The sequence below is a fragment of the Lagenorhynchus albirostris genome, chromosome 10 (genome assembly GCF_949774975.1).
Source record: "Lagenorhynchus albirostris chromosome 10, mLagAlb1.1, whole genome shotgun sequence".
Lineage (NCBI taxonomy): Eukaryota > Metazoa > Chordata > Mammalia > Artiodactyla > Delphinidae > Lagenorhynchus > Lagenorhynchus albirostris.
In genome coordinates this window covers 36,765,508-36,784,758 of record NC_083104.1, presented here as the reverse complement: position 1 = coordinate 36,784,758, position 19,251 = coordinate 36,765,508, and the positions used below count along the sequence as shown (strand labels likewise).

Below are 19,251 nucleotides of genomic sequence, written 5' to 3'. Positions count from 1 at the left end.
GACAAGTCACTTCCACACCTGGTGAGACAGGTATCTCTATTATCCCCACTGAGTGAGGCTCAGAGAAGTGAGGGGTCACTTCTGAAGGTGGGACTGCAAACCAGTCTGCAAAGCCAGACTCTCTGCTAGGCCACAGAACTCACCCCACTGGGACGTGGCTGTATGTGATACCCCCCTGGCTCAGCTGTTACCAGAGCTGTGGTTCATGAGACATCTCTGATCATGGCCACAGCCCCCAAGGAGGGAATGGACTCATGGTGTAGAGGTGGCAGCTGAGGCACAGAGAGGACAGAGCTGTCCCTGGATCACACAGCTTAGAGCCGCTCACCAAGCCCAGGGCACCAGCCCTTCGCCTACATGGAGGCTCTCAGGAGTCTTGAGGCCGAGGGATGGTGCTATCAGAGCATTGTGTGTCCTCCTCAGAGTGACCCTTCATGGGAGGTCAGAGGCTGAGGACAGAGTGGAGCCCCCTCCCAGAACCCTTGAGTCAGATGAGGTGACTATTTGGGATCCTGTTGACTAATAGACCATGGTATGTCTGGCCTAGCAGGTGTTACACAAGAACTCGGGGTGTCTGAACTGGGAGCAGCCCTCAGTGAGTCCAGCCAGTGTGCACAGCTGGGAGACTGGGGTCCAGAGGGTGTAGGAACCTAGCTGCAGGCCCGCTGACCTTTGGGGCCAGAGCTGGAGCCGGAATCCAGAGCCTCAGCCTCCCAGCCCTGCTGAGGAACACTCGGGCAGCTGTGCCTCTCCCTTGAGCCTCAGTAGCTTAGTATAGGCCCAGCATGGGCAGGTGCTGACCACTGCTGGGGCCTGAGCCTGGGGCAGAGCCTGGAGACTGAGGGCTGTGTTGGAGCTGCGACCCCACCTAGAGCCAGAAGTTGCCTGAAGCCCCATCCCCCCGACCCCCGCCTTACCCTGATGGCAGCTGCAGCGGATCATGTAGGGATTCTAGGAACCCCCAGTGTCATCAGGCCAGGCTCCCACTTCTGTCCTCAGGCATCTTGAGGCAGCCTCAACCTCCGTTCCCTGGAGGGACACAGTTCAGAGGCTGCCTTGGAATTGAAGGAGGTTGAAACTGTGATCAGAGCCCAGGTCTCGGTCTGGAGTTATAGCAGGGGCTCAGCCCTTAACCCCCTCCCAGGGTCCTGGGCTTGAGTGGGCTGGGGGACCAGGGATTCTGAGACTGGAGGTCAACAAGATGGGCAGCTGGGACAGAAGGGGCCCTTGGCCAGGTTTGGAAGGGAGAACATCCACCTCTACTCCCAGGCTGAGCCTGGCAGCCTCTACCCAGGGCAGTGGCCCCACCCCCACATGTTCCTGGGAGTCTAGACTGGGGTGGGTGGTGTACAGGGCGGGCGTGCTCTGGGGAGGGCAGGGCCAGGCATTTCCTGCTGCCGGGTGCCAGGCTCCAGTCCCCTGAAGGGGTGATTCTTTAGTCTTAGAGGAAGTGAGGCAGGGCAAATGGGCAGTGTGTGTGCAGTGCCGCCGGGCCCGGTGGGGCAGGGTTGGGCGGACAGGCAGCTGTAGGAACCAGAGAGCAGGCCCGGCCCTGCAGGTCCCCTGCGGCCATATACACAGTATCTGCCCTCGACAGCCAGCCTGTTGCCCAGCACCCAAGTAGGGTCACCTGGAGACCAGACCCCTGTGGTGACCAGCCCCAGCCTCCGGCTCCCTCCTCCCCAGTGGCTGAGGCTCTGCTGCTCACCTGCTATGTGGCTTAGAGTGGTCACTTCACCCTGAGTCTCAGGGTTCTCATCTGTGGAGTGGGGAAAACTGTGGTACCCACGTGCCCCTGACTTGCTCCCGCCCCAGCATCAGGAACCCACCCTCCCAGTTTGTCTCACTCTTGGGTCCTGGGGAAGGAGCCCACCAGGGTAAAGCCTATCTCCTCCTTGAGCAGAAGCGGCATTCCAGTCCCAGACTGGCTGCTTGAATGGTTTATGTCACGCAGACGTCCCCAGGGGTGACCCCCCAAGCCCTCTGGCCTTGGCTGAGCTACCTGCCTCCCCCCCCCTCTGGTGGCCCCCAGCAATTAGAGCCCCCATGCACTCCACTGGGGGATGAGTTACCAACACCATGGCTGCCTGTGGGCACCCGCCACAAGGCCACCACCCTGTCCCACAGCCCTGCTTCTGAGGCAGTGCCTGGGGCCCCTGATGTCTGGATTCTCGGGCTTCTCTCTGAGACAGCTCTGACCTCAGGGGGTAGGAGGTGCAGTTTCTGTCTTGATCCCCAGACTGGGACCTCTTCCCTAAGGCTCCACTGCTTTCCCTCTTAGGAAGCCCCAGCAAACGCTGGCCAAGTGGAGAAGGGAGGAAGCCTGCCGGCTCAGGGCTCCAATTCCCCAGTCCCTAACAAAAGGAGAAAGAAGACAGGGCTGTGTGTGGGGAGAGTCTGCCCTGGGTAGAGCCCTGGCCCCCCTGGCCTCTTGGCCAAGTGCTCTTGGGGGGGAGGCTAGCTCAAGGATGAACAGAAGTGGCCTTCAGCTAGCTCCCACCACAGAAGGTCACTGCAACCAGAGGCTAAGCAGGCGCCTGGTGAGGACTCAGACCAAGAGACCTCCTCTGCTTTCTCCACCCCATGGGCCAGGGGCTCCTCCCCACTTTGGTGCTCTCACTAGGGTCTGGGCGCTGGCTGAGGGCAGGAGCAGAAGCGGAAAGTTTTACCCCTCAGGGTCAGGGTAGCAGATCATCTCACCCAGCCCCCTTCCCACAGATAGGAAGACCAGGACTCAGGAGGGGAAGGATGGGGGCAGAGCCTGCTGTCCTCGTAGGTCCTTAGAGCGTGGCTCTGGCGCAGCTTTTGCTGAGCCCAAAAGGTAAGGAAGGCGAGGAGGGTCTCCGGATGGATGTGGCTGGGCCGAACCGGGAGAAAGTGCTGGGCTCTGGCCGGGCTGGGCAGCCGGCCTCCCTGCCCGGGGCCTGGGCTGGGTGGGGGCAACAGGGCTCAGGCCGGCGGGCTGTTGATGCAGCCCAACAATGATGAAATGGCCCCTTTGTCCCACGGCGCCAAAGTTTCTGTGACTGGAGGAGGCGTGACGTGAAAGGGTCATTGTTCCCACTTGGGCAGCCACTCAGGGAGCTGGAGGACCGGCCCAGGGTCGGCTTCCTGCCAAGGCTGCAGCCCTGCCTGCTGCTGTGTCGGTCATGGTGTCCTGGGCTCCCGGCCTCCTACCCATGGCCAGCTCCCTCCCTGGGGCCATCCGGAGCCACAGGTACCCAGCAAAGGTGTCCCCCTCCCTCCCCTCCCTCCCCCTCTCTCCTCTGGTCTGGAACCATGATGTTACAGTGTTGGGGGCTGGGCTCTGCTCTTCATGCACGTGAACCCTGCTGGGCAGGTTGCCTGGGTGCCAGGAGAGCTTGCGGGGGTGGGGGGGGGGGAAAGCAGGTATTTTGTCCTGGGGCGAGGAAACATGCCTGACTTCACATCCCAAGGCTCTGGCCTTCGGGGACCCCTCCCTGAACCTTGCAGATTAGGGGAGAGAGGCCCAGAGAAGGGAACTGGGTGGCCCTAGGCCACACAGCATTAGCTAGTCTGTTAACACCCAGGCTAGACCTACCTCCCCACAAGTCCCCACACCTGATGGACCTCCACTCTCTCTGGACACCTGAAGCTCCCTCTTTGCCAGCTCCCACCCCTTTCCTGCCCCTCTAATCCATTCTCGCCTGAGCAATCCATCCCCTACCCCAGCCCACGATCTTTCCAAAACCCAAACCTGATCAGGTCCCTCCTTGGCTTCAAACCTGCCGTGTCTTCCCACATCCAGAGAAAGTTTCAGCTCTTGTGCTGGCATTCAAGGCCCTCACTGTGCTATAGCAGCCAAGGGTGAGAGGCCCTTTTGTAGAGACTGGAGTCTCCCTCAGCCCGTGTGGGGATGCTAACCAAGTAAAGGCCCTTTTATCTTCCGGGGGTCAGCCTCCACTCCTTTGCTCCCACAGGTCCTGCCCCCTGCGGTGCACCTCTCCCCTCCTTCTCCAGGTCCAACTGCCCCTGGCCTCTGCGGCTCAGGTGAAGAGCCAGGAGGCTGGGCAGGGTGATCAATGGCTGGTTCAGGCCCAAGCTGGAGGCCCCTTATCCCCACCCCAGGTGGCCCCGCTGGCTCCAGTGCCCAGAACTCCTCCCCGGCTCTCCACTGCCCCCAGCAGCTGGCATCAGGCTCAGCCTGACCCAGGCTAATTAAACCCTCCCCCAGCCCAGAGGAGGCTTTGGCTCCAGCTCTAGGCTTTTTTCCCTGGAGGGATGGAGCTAATTAACCGAGAGGGTTTAATTAATCAATTAGCGTGGCCTCCAGACCCCTCCACTTAGCCAATGTGGTGGCAGATATTTATAAACAGGAGCTCTGGCTGGAACTAGAGGGGAGGGCAGGCGACCATGGTGGGCACAGAGGCAGGGAGAACAGGGGCTGCAGAGGCCAGAGATCCTGTCAGTCCCACCTCCTCAGCATCTCCAGAGGCAGATGCAGAATCAGCAACACCTGGACACGTGAGGACGTGTACTCTGGGAACACATGCAACATCTCTGTGTGCGCAGGTCACACAGGCCTGACATCCAGAGCTGGGCAAGTTCCCAGAGGTGCCTCAGACAGTGGCCAGAGGGATGATGATGCCCAGCTGGACCCAGCGTCCTGACAAGCAAAGCCTCCAGGGAATGGGGCTGCACAGAGGGCCATGGGAGCCAGAGGAGGTGCCAGAACCTCAGCTGGGGGAAGAGGCTTGCAGGGCTTCCTGGAGGAGGAGGCATTTGAGCCAAGCTCAGGGAAAGAGTAGGCAGAGGTAGCCATTTGAAGGGAGCGGTGGGTGATGAAGAGTATTCAAGGGGAGGAAATAGCAGGGGCAAAGGCCTGGAGGCAGGAACAGCAGAAGCTCCATCTTTACTGCAAGATGTCCCCTTCTCTGGGAAGCCTCCCTGACACCTTACCTTTTAGAATTGGGTGTCCCTGAGTCTCTGCCCCTCCAGCCTTTGCAATCTGGGACAGCCCGGACTCCACACTCCCTCCCAAGCCTCCCGAGGTGATGCCAGCTCTCCTCCTCTGCCTCCCCTGCCCAGCCTGGCCCAGGGAACCCACAGATGAATTGTAATCCCTTCAGAAAGGGGGTTACAGGCACCCTCCCTCAAGATGCTGCTCCTAGGGTTGGCACCGGTGGGAGCCCAGGTGGTGTTGGGATTGGGAGGGGTCAAAGACCCCAAAGCCACCATGGACCTCGCAGGCCTGGGATATTTGAGAGTGTTACTGAGTCCAAGCTTGTACTGCTCACTGCATGACAGGCCAGTAAAGCAAGAGACAAGTTGTTGGGGCAAGGAATAACGACTTTACTGAGAAAGCCAGCATACTGAGAAGATGGTGGACTAATGTCCCAAAGAACCACCTTACCAGAGTTGGAATTCAGGCTTTTTTCATGTTAAAAGGGGGAGGGGGTGTGGTTGGTTGGTGCAAACTTCTTGGTGTCAGAATCCTTCCTTCTTGCGTCTGTCAACTTAGCCCAGGTCATGATGTTCTTGTAAACCTCCAACAAGACAAATGTTATTCTCTGTTCTGCAACCTTTTATCTCTACATGAATGGAAAAGTGTTATACCTTTGAAAGTCAGAGCCTTGAGAATGGGCTGTCCTGTATATTTCAGGCTACAGGCAGCATTCTTGTAGCAAAAGTAATAGAAGACAAAGGTTAGAGTAAAAGAAACAGGTCCAATATGGAGGCAGATTTGTTCTTCACTATGACAAGAGCAAGTATGCCAGAGTCAGCCAGACGTGCACCCAGACCCCAGTGCAGACCCTTCTCAACTTGCTTTCCTCGTCTGCCCACTGGGGACAATCAGCACCCCACTCCTAGGGCTTCAGGGAGGATTAAACGAGTTCATCATGTAGAGCCAGAGGGACTCGCACTGTTGGTGGGAATGTAAATGGATACAACCACTATGGAGAACAGTATGGAGGTTCCTTAAAAAACTAAAAACAGAATACCATACGACCCAGCAATCCCACTCCTGGGCATATACCCTGAGAAAACCATAATTCAAAAAGAATCATGTACCACAGTGTTCACTGCAGCTCTATTTACAATAGCCAGGTCATGGTTTTCATATCTGTAAAAGAACTCGAAATGTGCATCAGATACCATTATCTGGGTACTTCAATTAGCAACAATCGCGCCTCGGATAAACCTCATTGGCTACAATACTGCCACTGCGCAAAGCTATCTGGGTACTTCAGAGAGGGCCTACAGCAGAGGATATGGAGGAGGGGTCTGTCCCAGGAAGGCCCCATAGGGTCCTGCTAAGTTACACTGGGACCCTGTGTTCACACCATGGGTGCTGCCTCCCATGAGGCTCAAGTGCTGCTGGTCCTGCGGTTGTGTCCTTCTCTCTGACTCTCCTCCCATGCTACAATGGTCCAGTCCCCACCACCCACTGTGACCATGCTAGCCTCCTCAGCGTCCCCTGTCCTGAACACTTGCCCCTCAGCCTATTCTCCACTCAGAAACTAGTGTTTTTTAATTTTTTAATCAATATTTTAAAAATTGAAGCATTGTTGATTTACACTGCTATGTTAATTTCTGCTGTACAGCAAAGTGATTCAGTTATATATACATTCTTTTTTTTAATATTCTTTTCCATTATGGTTTATCATAGGATATTGAATACAGTTCTCTGTGCTATACAGTAGGACCTGTAGTTTATCCACTCTCTCTATAAAAGCTTACATCTGTTAACCCCAAACTCCCACTCCATCCCTCCTCCAACCCCCTCTCCCTTGAACAGAACCAGTCTATTCTCTACGTCCGTGATTCTGTTTCATAGATAGGTTCATTTGTGCCATATCTTAGATTCCACATATAAGTGATACCATATGGTATTTGTCTTTCTTTGTCTGAATTACTTCATTTAGTATGATAATCTCTAGTTGTGTCCATGTTGCTGCAAATGGCATTATTTCATTCTTTTTTATGGCTGAGTAGTATTCCATTGTGTATATGTACCACATCTTTATCCATTCATCTGTTGTTGGACATTTAGGTTGTTTCCATGTCTTGGCTATTGTGAATAGTGCTGCTATGAACATAGGGGTGCATGTATCCTTTTGAATTCTAGTTTTGTCTGGATATATGCCCAGGAGTAGGAATGCTGGATCATACGGTAGTTCTTTTTTTAGTTTTCTGAGGAACCTCCATACTGTTTTCCACCAACTTACATTCTGGGGGATCTTTCTAGTGACAACTATAACTTAACTGTCTATAGTGACAACTATAACTGTCATGTCTAGTGACAGCCATGGGCTTTTAAAGCTCTTTAGGGGCTCCCCTGTCCTCTGGACCACACCCCTCCACCCCCCTGCTGGCCCATCCAGCCCTGGAGAAGGAGCTGCAGCCCCTCTTTGCTTGCAGCAGGGATGGAAGGGCCCTGGGACTGGAGGAGGAGGTGTGGACGTAGAGGGGTGGATGGACATCCTACAGATGCACAGAAGCCACAGGGTAGATGATGCCCCCTGGAGGTATGCGACGGAGCAGACCTGGGAAGGGGGCTGCCTTCCTGAGCAAAGGGGGTTTGGCAGGGGCTGGAGTCCCCTGTTCCCTGTCAGGGCTCATCTGGCCCAGCCAGAGACAATGGCGCTGAGGCCTCATCTTACCTCTGGGGAGTTGCTAATGATGGTCTTTAATGGCCTTGCCTGGGAAGGGATGACCTCACCGGGCCACACCCTGATGAGAGGAGGCTGGAGTCAGAGGCAGGCGGCTCCTCCATCACCGTGAGACCTGCTTGGGCTTGTCTTGTCTGAAGAATGAGGGGGCAGTGTGTGTGCGCTCGTGTATCTGGTCCTTCATGCGGCCAGGGGGAGAAGGCTCCCAGCCCGATGGGGGAGGCAGGACCTGGGTGAAAAGTCTCAGGGCAGCAGGGTGGGGAGGCCTTGCTTCTACTCAGCGTCTCTGGCTTCTGTTAAGGGTTTGGGTGTGGGCGCCGGTGTTCCCGGCCACATCCGTGCTGAGGCAGAGGGTCTGCCCGCTGCACACGTAGTATCCAGGGGCAGGCCTGCGTGTACCAGGTGGTGGCGGCAGCAGGGGTGGGAGCAGGTTCCAGCACAGGCTTGCTGCCTGCCCCTGCCCTGCCCCATTCGTCAGGGATGACTATGTTTGCACTCTGGGGAGGGGTCCTGTGGAGGTGGCCCCTCTCCTGAGGGCAGCCTCCCCCTCCCCCGGGCTCGGAGCAGGACCACTCTAGGGAAATGTTCATCTCTTTTGTGGTGTCCTTGTCAGACCCCCTTCAGGGTGACTCCTCCACAGTGCTACAAGTTCTTTCTCGTGTCCAGCCTTAGTCACTCTTGCTGTTGCACCTGATTCATTTATCAGAGGACAAGTTGAGGGCCCCATTATCCTGCCACCCAGTCTGACATCACTGAACTTCCCTCGGGCATGTTCCCACTACTGGGACAGCCCAGTCGGCACAGGAAATGGCTGCTGGATGAATGTGCGAGTGAGTGAGTGAGTGACTGAGTGGCTCAGATCCTCCTCCCATGAGAATGCTAAGAAGTGGCTAAGAAGTGGATGAGGGGGTCCTGGGGGCCTGGGCTGAGATGGAGACAGAAACGGGGACCCAAAGGGAGGCAGAAAGAGGGTCAGGAGGAAAGAGATGGGACTGAGGGCACAGAGACGAAGCAGATGCAGCCGAGAGCCAGGTGTCCTCGAGCTCCGCTGGCATCCAAGGCCTCAGCCAAAGATGGCCTGGGACGGACAGGGCCCAGGGGGACAGCACGACCAAAACAAGGTGGAACAACAGGAGCTCAGAGTGAGGCCTGGGACGGACAGGGCCCAGTGGGGGACAGCACGACCAAGACAAGGTGGAACAACAGGAGCTCAGAGGGAGGCCTGGGACGGACAGGGCCCAGTGGGGGACAGCACGACCAAGACAAGGTGGAACAACAGGAGCTCAGAGGGAGGCCTGGGACGGACAGGGCCCAGGGGGGACAGCACGACCAAAACAAGGTGCAACAACAGGAGCTCAGAGGGAGGGACCATGAGGCAGGAACCTGGGACCCAGGGTGGGGACAGCAGTCCAGCATGACCTAGACCAAGGTCAGAGCAAGGACCCGGGGCTCCAGCCACCCAGCCATGACCTATCCCTCTGCCCCCACCAGAAGGAAGCTGCAGGGAACCTCAGCCAGGCATGGTAGTGAGGCGGGAGTTTCTACAGATGAGGACACCGAGGGCCAGAGGCCACCTGGCCTAAGGTTGCATAGGAGGTAGAGTCCCTCAGTGCTTGGTTGGAGGGGCCAGCTCAGGAGGAGACTGCTGCTCCCACCCCCGAGCCTGTGCTTGGGCACGGTGGCACTGCCAGGCACTTACTCGGCCTGTCGAGGGCCCAGCCCCCCGCCCAGCACCCGCGGGCTTCCCCAGCCCTGGCCGAGGGCAGCGAGGGAACAAAGGTCCAGTCTCTGCCTGCTCAGGCCCCCACCCCCTTGCCCGCCCCTGGCACAGAAGGACCAGGGCCCTGAGGGAGCCCAAGAGCCAAAGCAGCCCCCGCCCCTTTGCCGACACTGAGAACCCCCTTCCTCCCCCTCCCACGAGCCTGCTGGCCGCACTGCAGTGTCCCCCCTTCTAGAGATGGGAAGGCTGAGTGAGAGGGCTGAGGAGCTGGCAGCCACACAGCTGGGATTTGAGCCCACCTAGCCCTCCTCATATGCGTGAGGGTGTGACTGTTCCCGTTGGATGTAACTCACGGGGAGAGATGGGGCAGGGACAGAGACGGCAGAGCCTAGATGGCCCAAAGGGGAGTGCTGGGGAAGGGGCTGAATTGCTCTCACTTTTCCGGCCCTGCCCACCTACCTGCCACCCAGGGCCAGTCCAGTGCTGGTCACAGCAGAAGGGATAAAGCCGGGGAGAGGCAGAGATGGGGAAACGGAGTCAGCCCCCAGGTCCCCCTAAGTTCATGACCGGGGCTCACTCCGTCCAGTCAGAGGTGAAGCCCCTGCGGAGCTTCCGTTTCCCCATCTGTAACATGGGGCTGTGGGGCCCATTGGGGGCCTCGCTCCCCAGGCCACGGCCATCATTCTTCTCCAGGACCCTTGCCTGCCCCCTGCTCCCCCCAGGGCCTGGCCTTACGCCTCCAGAGGGGCCTGCATGGAGGGCTGACGCTCATCTGCTCTGGAGAAGCTGGGCACAGCCTAGCCCTCCCTGCAGGCCCAGGTCCAGACCAGGAAATGAACATCAGGTGTTCATCATGCCCGAACGTGAAAAGCACTGGGTATTTGGGTGTGACTGGCTCCACTGTACAGATATAGATACTGAGGCTCAGGGAGGCTGAGGGACCTGTCTGAGGCCACCCAGCTCCTGAGGAGCAAAGCAGGGCTGACCTGCTCACTGACCAGGCTTCACGTTCTATAAGCATCCCAGGGACAGAGGGGGAAGGAGGGAGCTTGATAAACACACACCCCATGTCCCGTCCACAAGAGTAGCAAGAGAAAGGGTCAGGGCGCCGGGGCCACAGGGGGGCAGGTCAGGAGCCTGGAGCGCTTGAGCAGTCTGGGCAATGTCCAAGTGGACAGCCTTGGGCGGTTCTGGGCGAGCAGGGGCTCAGTTCTGTAATCTTGGTCCATAAAACCTCTCCAAGCCTTGACCTGTTAACCAGTGGGCCAAAGCACATGGAGAAAGCCCAGATGCCCCTGCCTGCCTGCGCCTGAGTGGCTGGGGAAATGCCCACACCCCAGCTGCTCCTCCCAGCTTTGGGCACCTCCAACCAGTCAAAGCAAGTGCCCGACAGGCCCCAGGCAGGATCAGGCTGCTGCCTCTCGCAGAGCAGGCACTGGGATACTGGCCACAGTGCCCCTCCTCACTGCCTCCACCCCTGGCCCTTATCAGACACAACTCGTTTTAAAGAAAAAATAATATTTATTTGCAATATAAACAAAGTCCCGTTGCTGGATCGGGATATATATATGTATGTGTGTGTATATATATGTAGGGTCACAAATTTTCCTTCATAAGTTCATAAAGCAAAACTGGCCACCCTCTTGGCATACCCTCATTTACACAAATCTGATGCATCTTTCTGGGTTTTTCTTTTTAAAGGTACAAAAGAGAGAAAGAGAACCATGTACAGCATGGAAGCTTTTTGTCAATTTCTTGACTGTGGCAAGATTTTAATCTGCTGCCTTAAAGAATCCCTGAAAACCACCCCTGTGAGGTAAGATGCAGTGGGGGCAGAGTTTCCGTGGCCTTGCTCACATGCTGAGTGCTGGCTCGCTCAGGGACCCCAGCCCGACTGCTCACCCCTCCCCAGGCCTTATGCAGTCCTGACACCTGGGAGAACTGAGGTTGGAGAAGGAACAAAACTGGAGGAGGATAACGGAATCCGTGGCTTTGTTCTGTGGATATGGGGGTGGAGGGATGGACAGAGCCTCACACCCCTTTCCTTGTCCATCCTCGCCACCCACCCCTGCCCTGGGATTGAAATGGGTGCGAGTTTCTTAATAGAAGGCAGGGGCAAGATGAGCATAGGGCAGGCTTTCACGGGTTGAGGGGGCTGGGAGTGGCAGCTGAACCAAAGCAACAACCAGGGTGAGGGAAGAGACTCGGGGGAGGCAGGGCTGGGTGCCACCACCTACACCCCCCCCCAGCCACTGGGCCTGCACCCTCAGCTACCAACAGACAGAGAGAGGAAGAAGCAAGTAGTGGGTACATATAAAAAGGGCCTGGGGCCCAGGCCCCCCTCGGGGCTGAGCCCGGAGGGTTAATGCTACTGCGTGGCAGCCCCCCGTGGCCCCACCTCCAGCAGGACAGTGGCAGGGCCTCCCTCTGCTGCCTGGGGCAGTTGGCAGGGACCACCAGAAGGGCAGTTGGGTGGGCAGAGAATGCAAAGGCCACCTGTCCAGCCCACCACTCACCACTCGCGGCAGTCATCACAGGCAAATGCAGCGCCAGGTCGGGCTGGGCCGAGGTGGGAGGTGTGGGCAGGCCTGGGAGTCCAAAGCTGGCGAGAGCAGCGAACCACCCCTTTAAGGGCCGCTGCGGAAACGGAGGCTTCACACATGTGCAAAACGCTTTTGGTCAAGATCAACGCGGGGTTTGTCTTTTCCATTAAAAACAAAAACCCAAGAATTGCTTTTTGAAAGAAGAAGAAAAACAAACTGATAACACTTCTCTCTCTCTCTCTCTCTCTCTCTCTCTCGCAGGATCAAGAAAGGGATGAAATACTGGTTTATACAATCCACTGTTGCATGTAGCCTGAAAATAACACTTTTCATTAAAAAAGAAAAATCAAGAAGAGCTTGAACACTCTCTGCTCCAGGGAGCTCGGATTTACCTGCCAAAAATAAAAAGTAAACTCAGGTCCATGGATGTGTCTTTAAAAAAAAAAGAGCCAAACTGGCTGGGCCATCAGCAGAAAGGAGTGTCCTGGGACAAGGACGAGGCCCCACTGGACTCCCAAAGCCACATGTCTGAGAGCTGAGGGCCCCTCCGGAAAGTCCTGCCGGGGGAGGCCTGGCTGTGGGCTGCACCCTCCCCGGGACGGTGAGGGAAGCTCACCTCTGGGCACAGGCGATGTCCGGGTTCCTCACGCCAGAGGCAGCAGGCGTGGGCCCTCCCTGCGGGCCCTGTGGAGGCCCGGGAGGGGCTGGCCCGTTGCCCCGTGCCCCCGGCCTCACGTGGACTCGAGCGTGTTGAGTGGGAACAGGTTGTGGTTGGTGGGCGTGGAGAAGTAGAGCTGCTCGCTGGGGGTGTGGTTGTCACACGGGCTGCTCAGCCCCAGCGTCCGCTCGAAGTCCAGCAGCTGCCCCATAAAGTTGAAGTTGGGTGAGATGTTGGACTTTTTCCTCTTGACAAAGTCGTAGGCATCATTGAGCGACAGGTTCATCTTCTGCATCAGGTAGGCCACCGTGACCGTCACCGAGCGGCTGATGCCTGCCAGGCAGTGCACCAGGACACCGCACTTCTTGGAGCGGGCCTCATCTGAAACACACAGGCACGGGTCAGGGCAGCACCTCCTCCAGGGAGCCACCGCAGGTGGGGCTGGGGCACGGGTGGGGCTGGGGGCAGCATGGTGACTGGCTGGTGCCTCCCGACTCCCGAGTGACCTGGTGAAGTCCCACGCGGGTGGGACAGCAACTTGGGGTCGAGGTCAAGAGCATGACTGTGGAGAGGGCTCTGCCACACGGTAGCTCCAAGTCACTGGACATTCCTGCGCCTCGGTCTTCTCCTGTCAGAGGGCCTGCTTACTCACAGTGCTCTTAGAGGGACGTGAGCCAAGGGGGGGGGCGCCACAAACACTGTGATCACTGCTAGTCCTACTGCTGCTATAACTGTGTGCTACTACATGCCAAGGTGTCACCTGCATCCTCTCAGGTCATCTGCACCATGGCTACCAAGTTAACTTTATAAATGAGGACACAGGCACAGAGACCAAGTGACGAGCACAAGGTCACACAAAGGTTCCTCCTAACTCGCAGCACTCACCCCCGCTAGCCCACGACCTGGGGCTCAGGGCTGAGCTTGCTCTCCTGGGGCAGCTTCCATGGGTGCCCCCGAGAGCCTCCTCAGAAGCAGGCCTCATGAAGGCTCCTCCACAAGGGAACGGCAGGCAGCACTCGGCTCTGCCCTCAGCCCAGCCAGTCCCTGGGGCCTTAGTCCTGCTCCGGAACAGCCAGGGACTGGGACCAGGGCCACGCCTAGTTTCACGAGTGGGGTTTGCTTATGTGGGGCCTACCCAGACCACTTACTAGACTTTCCCTGGCCCATGTGCCAGTGACATCTCCCACCACAGCCAACCAAGTTCTGCCAACCCTCCCCTCCACCGCTCCTCCCAGATTCCCCCAGTGCGGTGCTCAGACGCCTATGCCTGACAGGCAGTAGGAGCTCAAATACCGGTTGAGCCACCGGCCAACTCAGTCCTGTAATCTCTCCTCCCCTAGACCCGAGCACAGCTGCATCTCCGTGCCATAGCTGTGCCAGGGGCACAGATTAACAAGAGGCAGGCCTGGGGTCCCCAAGGTCCCCGCCTGAGCTCACTGGGAGCCAGGTACACTCCTTCAAGATACACTCCTACAAAAGGCCACAGGTTCACAAATTGTTCCTCGTATGGCACTCACTGCTTCTGGCCTGGCAGGACTTCCCTTCCCTAAGCCCACATGAGGGTTCCCAGGGCAAAGCATGCAGTAGGTGCTTAATCCAGACTCGGGGACCAACTGGGGGCCAGACCAGCGGGGGAAGAGACCGACGTCATGGATTCACGTGGAACCACGCTGTCTGACCTTTAGATTTGGGGCAGGAGAAGGGGGTAGTGGAGACAAGCCTCCAGTGGTGACACATCAAGATAAGGGGAAGGCCTGGTCCCCAAACCCACTCCTAGGTAATCCAAAGTCAAACCACTTCCGCTGGCTTTATTTTTAGCCCTCTAAGGGTGTGGCTGAGCCTCGGGGGTGCTGGGGCTTGATCCTGCCCCACTGAGTCCTATGGGATGCTTGGGCTTCAATTCCTTCACTTGTCAAAAAGGGAGTATGGTTCCTCCCACCTCTACACCCTGTTCTGTCCCCCTCCCCAGATGTAAAGGGACCTCCAAGAAGGATAAAAACACCTACAAACCAGGCTCAGCCCTGGGAAATCCGGGGGCCCCCTCTTCACCCCCCTCTTCACTGGGGAGAGCACAAATGCTGAGGCAGCACCCACAGCCCTCTGGGCCATGTCCTCCCAAGCAGAGCTGGGAAGCTCTGGATAGCCCCCGACACAGCCCCTCCCCCAGGCCTCAGCTTCCTTCCTTCCTCCCAGCCAGGCACCTACTTTTGGTTCCCAGTAAGCGGATGAGGCGGGGAAGCCTCCCACTTCCTGTTATTAACACGAGCCCAGCCCAGCTGACACCAAAACGCCCTCCACTGGACATAGCCGCCAGAGGGAAAAGACTGCCGGGCCACCCCCTCCCTGCCACCGGAGGCTGGACAGAACACTGGGTCACTAGGCTCGGAGAGCCCAGGGTTTACATTCACCCTGATCTTGTGTCCCTTTCCTGAATCCTGGGTGAGAGCTGAACCCAAAGACGACCTGCCATCTAAACAGCCTCCAGCTGGCCAAGGAGAAAGCAGGATGGGAGGTCAAAGATAAGGAACCCGAGTCAGCTGAGGCTGCGGATGCAGGGGGCTCAGAGGGCGCTAAGCCAGACAGCAGAACACACTGCTCTGGGGAGGACTTCGTCAGCCTCTCCCCATACTCTCTGAATACCTCCTATATGCCAAGCAAGCCCCACAGGCTGCCGGGAGCATCTGAGGCCCCGCCGAGGCCCTTTGGGTCATCACGTTCCAACAGCTGCCAGTTAGGGGGAGGCCTCTGGCTCCAGGCCACACTTTAGCCCCCTCAGGTACACAGTAAAGCCCAAAGAGGCTCCGTGACAGCCCCTAAAGAGACATGTGCGCTGAGGCGTGACGCAAAGCAAGCAAGACTCGTGGGAGGTCTGAGAGCTGGGATGTTTCAGCTTGCTGAGCCTGAAACAGCACAGCCAGAAAAACCCAAGCTGGACAGCAGAGTCCACGAGGCTCCAACAGCTGCAGGGAGCCTGCGAGTCGGGGGACTGCTCAGGCCCCGAGGGCCTCGGTGACGCACAGTGGGCCTGGGTACACCCATGGGCACACGCTGGCACATGCAGGGCACACACAGGTCTTGACAGGCCCAGAGATACCCAGCCAGGCACGGGCAACACCCAGAGTCCCATACACACCTTGATGCGCAAGCCCACCCACCCTGGCCGAAGCGCAGCAGCACTTACCGATGAAGCTGATGGCCTCAGGGAAGAACTGGGAGAGGTTCTGGCTCCAGTGGTCAGAGATGGGGATCTGCTTGTAGGTGAACTCGCCCCCGTGCTCGAAGGCATTGGGCAGGTTGGGCGTGACGTTGAGGATATACTTGATGCCGTACTTGCCGAGCACATCCAGGTTGGTGGAGTCCTTGGCGCAGCCGAGGTAGAGGTAGGGCAGGATCTGGACGGGGAAGGCCGGTTGGCTGGATGGCACAGGGCTGCCGTCTGACTCGGTGGCACTGCTGGGCAGCTCTCTGTCCGACTCACCATCTGAGCAATCAGAGCTGATGCGTAGGCCCCCCAGACCCAACACTGAGGTGGGCGGTGAGCCGCTCGGCGAGGACGAGCTGTCCACGTTGGTCTCGCAGTGTTCTGAGTACTCTGTCTGGAACTTGTTGAAACCACCTGTGGACAGGATGAGACAGGGCCTGGATGAGAGACTGACAATGCCAGTGACCCCAGACCATACAGGCTGCACAAGACCAACAGCAGCCAGGGTTCCCCACGGCAAGCACCGTAACACCAACAACGGACAACACGGGCGGTGCTACATATTTACACATGTACCTCCTCCTGTTTTCTTCACAACTATCCTATGATCCACTTCACAGATGGGGAAACTGAGGCCCCAAGTGATAAAGTAACATGCTTGAGCTCCATACCCTTGCCCATAGGGCTTCAGGGCCCCAGCCATACAACCAGCTTTAGGGCACTTGAGGACAAACTCCAGCTCATTCCTCTTCCACAGCTCCCATGTACACCTGGCACCCATGGGTGCTCAGTAACTGCTAAGCGGTAAAGGAGAGCAAACCACCCCATCTCAGGCCAACACCTGTGGGTTTGCAAACCCCTCTTACAGATGAGACCGCAGGGGCCAGAGCTGCATCTGGGTCAGCTAGAGGCAGAGAGGGCCTGGGCCCCCTGACTGGGAATAGGGTGCTTGAGCCCCACTCTCAGCCACACGGGAAGTAGTGTGAAGGTATCTGTTTCCCACGGCAGGGGCAAGTTCATAAAAGGGGTCCCAATTCCACCTCTCCAGAACCCACCCCCTTATAACACAAGGTCCCTCTCAAGCCTTGGACCCACAGAAGGGGAAGCTGCTGGGGGCTTTACAGGGACAAGAAATGGGGAGCGCCTTGCAGCTAAGGATGGGCCCTGCGCCCGAGGGTGCCGCAGGCCTCCTCTCCCCTCCCGCCTGCCCGCCCCGCTGCCAGCAAGAGGCCATTTTGGAATGTTAATTGGAAACACCGGCTGCAGCCACTCGCCTCCCAGCGCTGCCTCCCCCTTCCACAGTCTCTGGGGTGGCAGGCTAAGGACTTGGGGGTCCCAGAAAACCAGAGCTGGGGCAAGGAACACTGCTTACAGCCGTGCCCCAAGCGCCTCCAAGAGGCGGTGATTCCCAAGTGATGAGACCCACGCGGGGATGCCTGGAGTCCCCCAACCCAAATGATCCCTATTCCCTGGCGGGGGCGGGGACGATTATGAAAAACTCCTCTCCTAACCCGGGCCTTCCAGGAACACGCATTCCAGTCTGTAGGAGCTGAACTTGGGTGCCCAGGAGGGGACCCTCCCTCCTTTGAGGGGCTCACGGGGAACCTAGGAGCTGCTATGGCCCCAACAACACGAAAAAAGGAAAGCCCAGGCGGGGAGAAGTTTGTTCGACCCACTTAGATCGTGCCCAGAAAGGTGTAGAGGAGGCCTGCGTATCAGCCTAAACCCGCACAGCTGGGGCCGGACGCCCGGGAGAGGAGAATGCGGGCCGGGGGCGACGTGGCGCCCGCCGGGCAGGCTGGGTACGGGGAGAGAAAGCGGCCTCCGGCTGGGGCACCCGGGAGCCGCGGGAGAGCCCCAATCCCAGACAGGGTCTCGGTGCTGCCCTCACCTTGGAGGTAGTAGGCCTGGCAGCCGTCGTCGCGCAGCTTTTGCAGGAGAAGGCCAAGCACCGAAGCGGGAGCGCCAGGCTCTGGCTGCCACTCGGCCGTGGCCTCGTCGTAGAGCAAAACGGTGGCCGCCTTGCAGCGCGTAGCGAAACGCTCCTTGTCGGCGTGGTTGGGGATGATGGAGCGGATGGGCAGGTTGCCCTTGCGCAAGCGGCGCAGCATGAGGCCCGGGATGGCCAGGTTGATGGCCGTCTCGATGTGCGACGACTCGAAGAGCTCGTGCGGCCGGCAGTCGAGCAGCAGCAGGGACGCGCCGCCGCGCGCCTCCAGCTCCTCCTGCAGCCACTCGGCACTCTTGCAAGGCATGGCCCCCGCACCCGCCGCCGCGCCTGCCCCGGTACCGGCGCCGGAACCAGACCCCGCACCGGGCTCCGACCCCGCCCCGGTGCCCCCAGCCGCCGACGCCCCCGAGGCCGACATGTGCGCCCGCGCTGGGGGGCCGCGGAGCTGGTTTTTCATGGGGAGCGCGGGCGGCCCGGGGCCGGGGCCGGGCAGCCCTGCCCTGGGACGGCGCCCCGGCCGCGCGGGCCCCAGCCGCGTCTCCGGGCGCCCGCCTCCCGCCGAGCTGCACGCCCGCCGCCCCGGCCTCCCGGCCTCCGTCCCGCCCGGCCCTCCGCGCGCGCCGCGGCCTGACAGCCCCAATTAAACGGCGTCTCGGACGGCCGCGCGCCGAGGCGTCCTCCGGGGGGCGGGGCCGCGGGGCCGGCGCCCGAGCTTAAAGGCGCCGTACCTCCGCCGCCCCTCCCCACGGGGTACGCGGGCGCGCGAGCGGTCCCGTGTGCCCGGAGACCTGCGCCCCGGCCTTCGCCCCGCTTCAGCGCTGCCGCCGTCTCGCCTGGCCCAGAACTGATTATGACTCGCCTGGGGGCCCGGCCAAGACCCTCTCGGTTCCCCTATCCCGCGCTCCCAGCTCTTCTGTGCCCTACCCTGAAGGGCTGCCCTGGGGGCGTCCTGCGCGTGGCATCCCCTTCCTACGTTCACGGAAGCAGAGTTTCCCCGGGGATGGGGCGGAGGGAAGGGGCGATCAGGCTGAGCCAAAGCCCCCTCCTCCTGTCAACTCCATTCATTCATTCTCAGCCAGTTCATTCAACAAATGGAAATTGAACGCCTACTACGTGCCATGACCTGTGCTTAAGCGGTCACCGTTTCTGGCAACTTGCAGAGTCCCAATGAGGGCTACACGCTTAAAGACCTGAAGGTAGTCTCACCCCAGCAGGCCTGAGGGGAGATCAGCACCTAGGCAACTGGCGGAGTAGGACGGCCCAAGGCCGTGCCACCCTCCACGGGCAGGGGTGAAGAAATCCTGAAACGACCTGGGAAGAGAGAGCGGGCCCTTTAAGGAAGCTTCACAAGCGGGGTGGTGACAGGCGCCGAGTGAAGCGCCACGTGACTTTTCCACGGGAGCGGGTGCTGGGGGATCCTCTTTAATCGGCTCTCCTCCTCCCACCTCCCAACGCACCAATCAACTTTCGTGGTAGGCGGGAGTGCGCCACGCAGGTGGCCAATCGCGGCCGAAGGAGACGGTGGGGCGGAGAGAGGAAGGCG

The 19,251-nt window shown here is 58.9% G+C and overlaps 1 protein-coding gene, 1 long non-coding RNA gene and 1 pseudogene across 9 annotated transcripts in view; 1 reads left to right on the top strand and 2 right to left on the bottom strand.

Annotated features, from left to right (window-relative positions):
• Positions 1 to 12,315, top strand: part of LOC132526959 (uncharacterized) — a 75,583-nt gene extending 63,268 nt beyond the window's left edge. For all 6 annotated transcript variants that reach the window (XR_009542778.1, XR_009542775.1, XR_009542773.1 and 3 more), the window contains 2 exons: positions 11,056 to 11,170; positions 12,159 to 12,315. This is a non-coding gene — a long non-coding RNA (uncharacterized LOC132526959). The remainder of the gene's footprint in view (positions 1 to 11,055; positions 11,171 to 12,158) is intronic.
• On the bottom strand, positions 5,290 to 18,233 carry DUSP7 (dual specificity phosphatase 7). 3 transcript variants are annotated; one of them, XR_009542772.1, is made up of 4 exons: positions 17,649 to 18,233; positions 15,737 to 16,171; positions 12,514 to 12,936; positions 5,290 to 5,536 (listed from the first exon to the last, which is right to left on the bottom strand). XR_009542772.1 is itself a non-coding variant. In XM_060161691.1 (3 exons), exons 1-3 carry the CDS (start codon positions 18,163 to 18,165, stop codon positions 12,629 to 12,631), a joined length of 1,260 nt encoding a protein of 419 aa, XP_060017674.1. In that variant the 5' UTR covers positions 18,166 to 18,233; the 3' UTR covers positions 10,856 to 12,628. The 3 variants fall into 3 exon arrangements, 1 of the variants encoding a protein (XP_060017674.1); XR_009542771.1 differs by having other exon boundaries at positions 5,290 to 5,507; XM_060161691.1 differs by lacking the exon at positions 5,290 to 5,536 and having other exon boundaries at positions 10,856 to 12,936.
• On the bottom strand, positions 6,130 to 6,197 carry LOC132528316 (U4 spliceosomal RNA; annotated as a pseudogene).
• Positions 18,234 to 19,251: the final 1,018 nt, after the last annotated feature.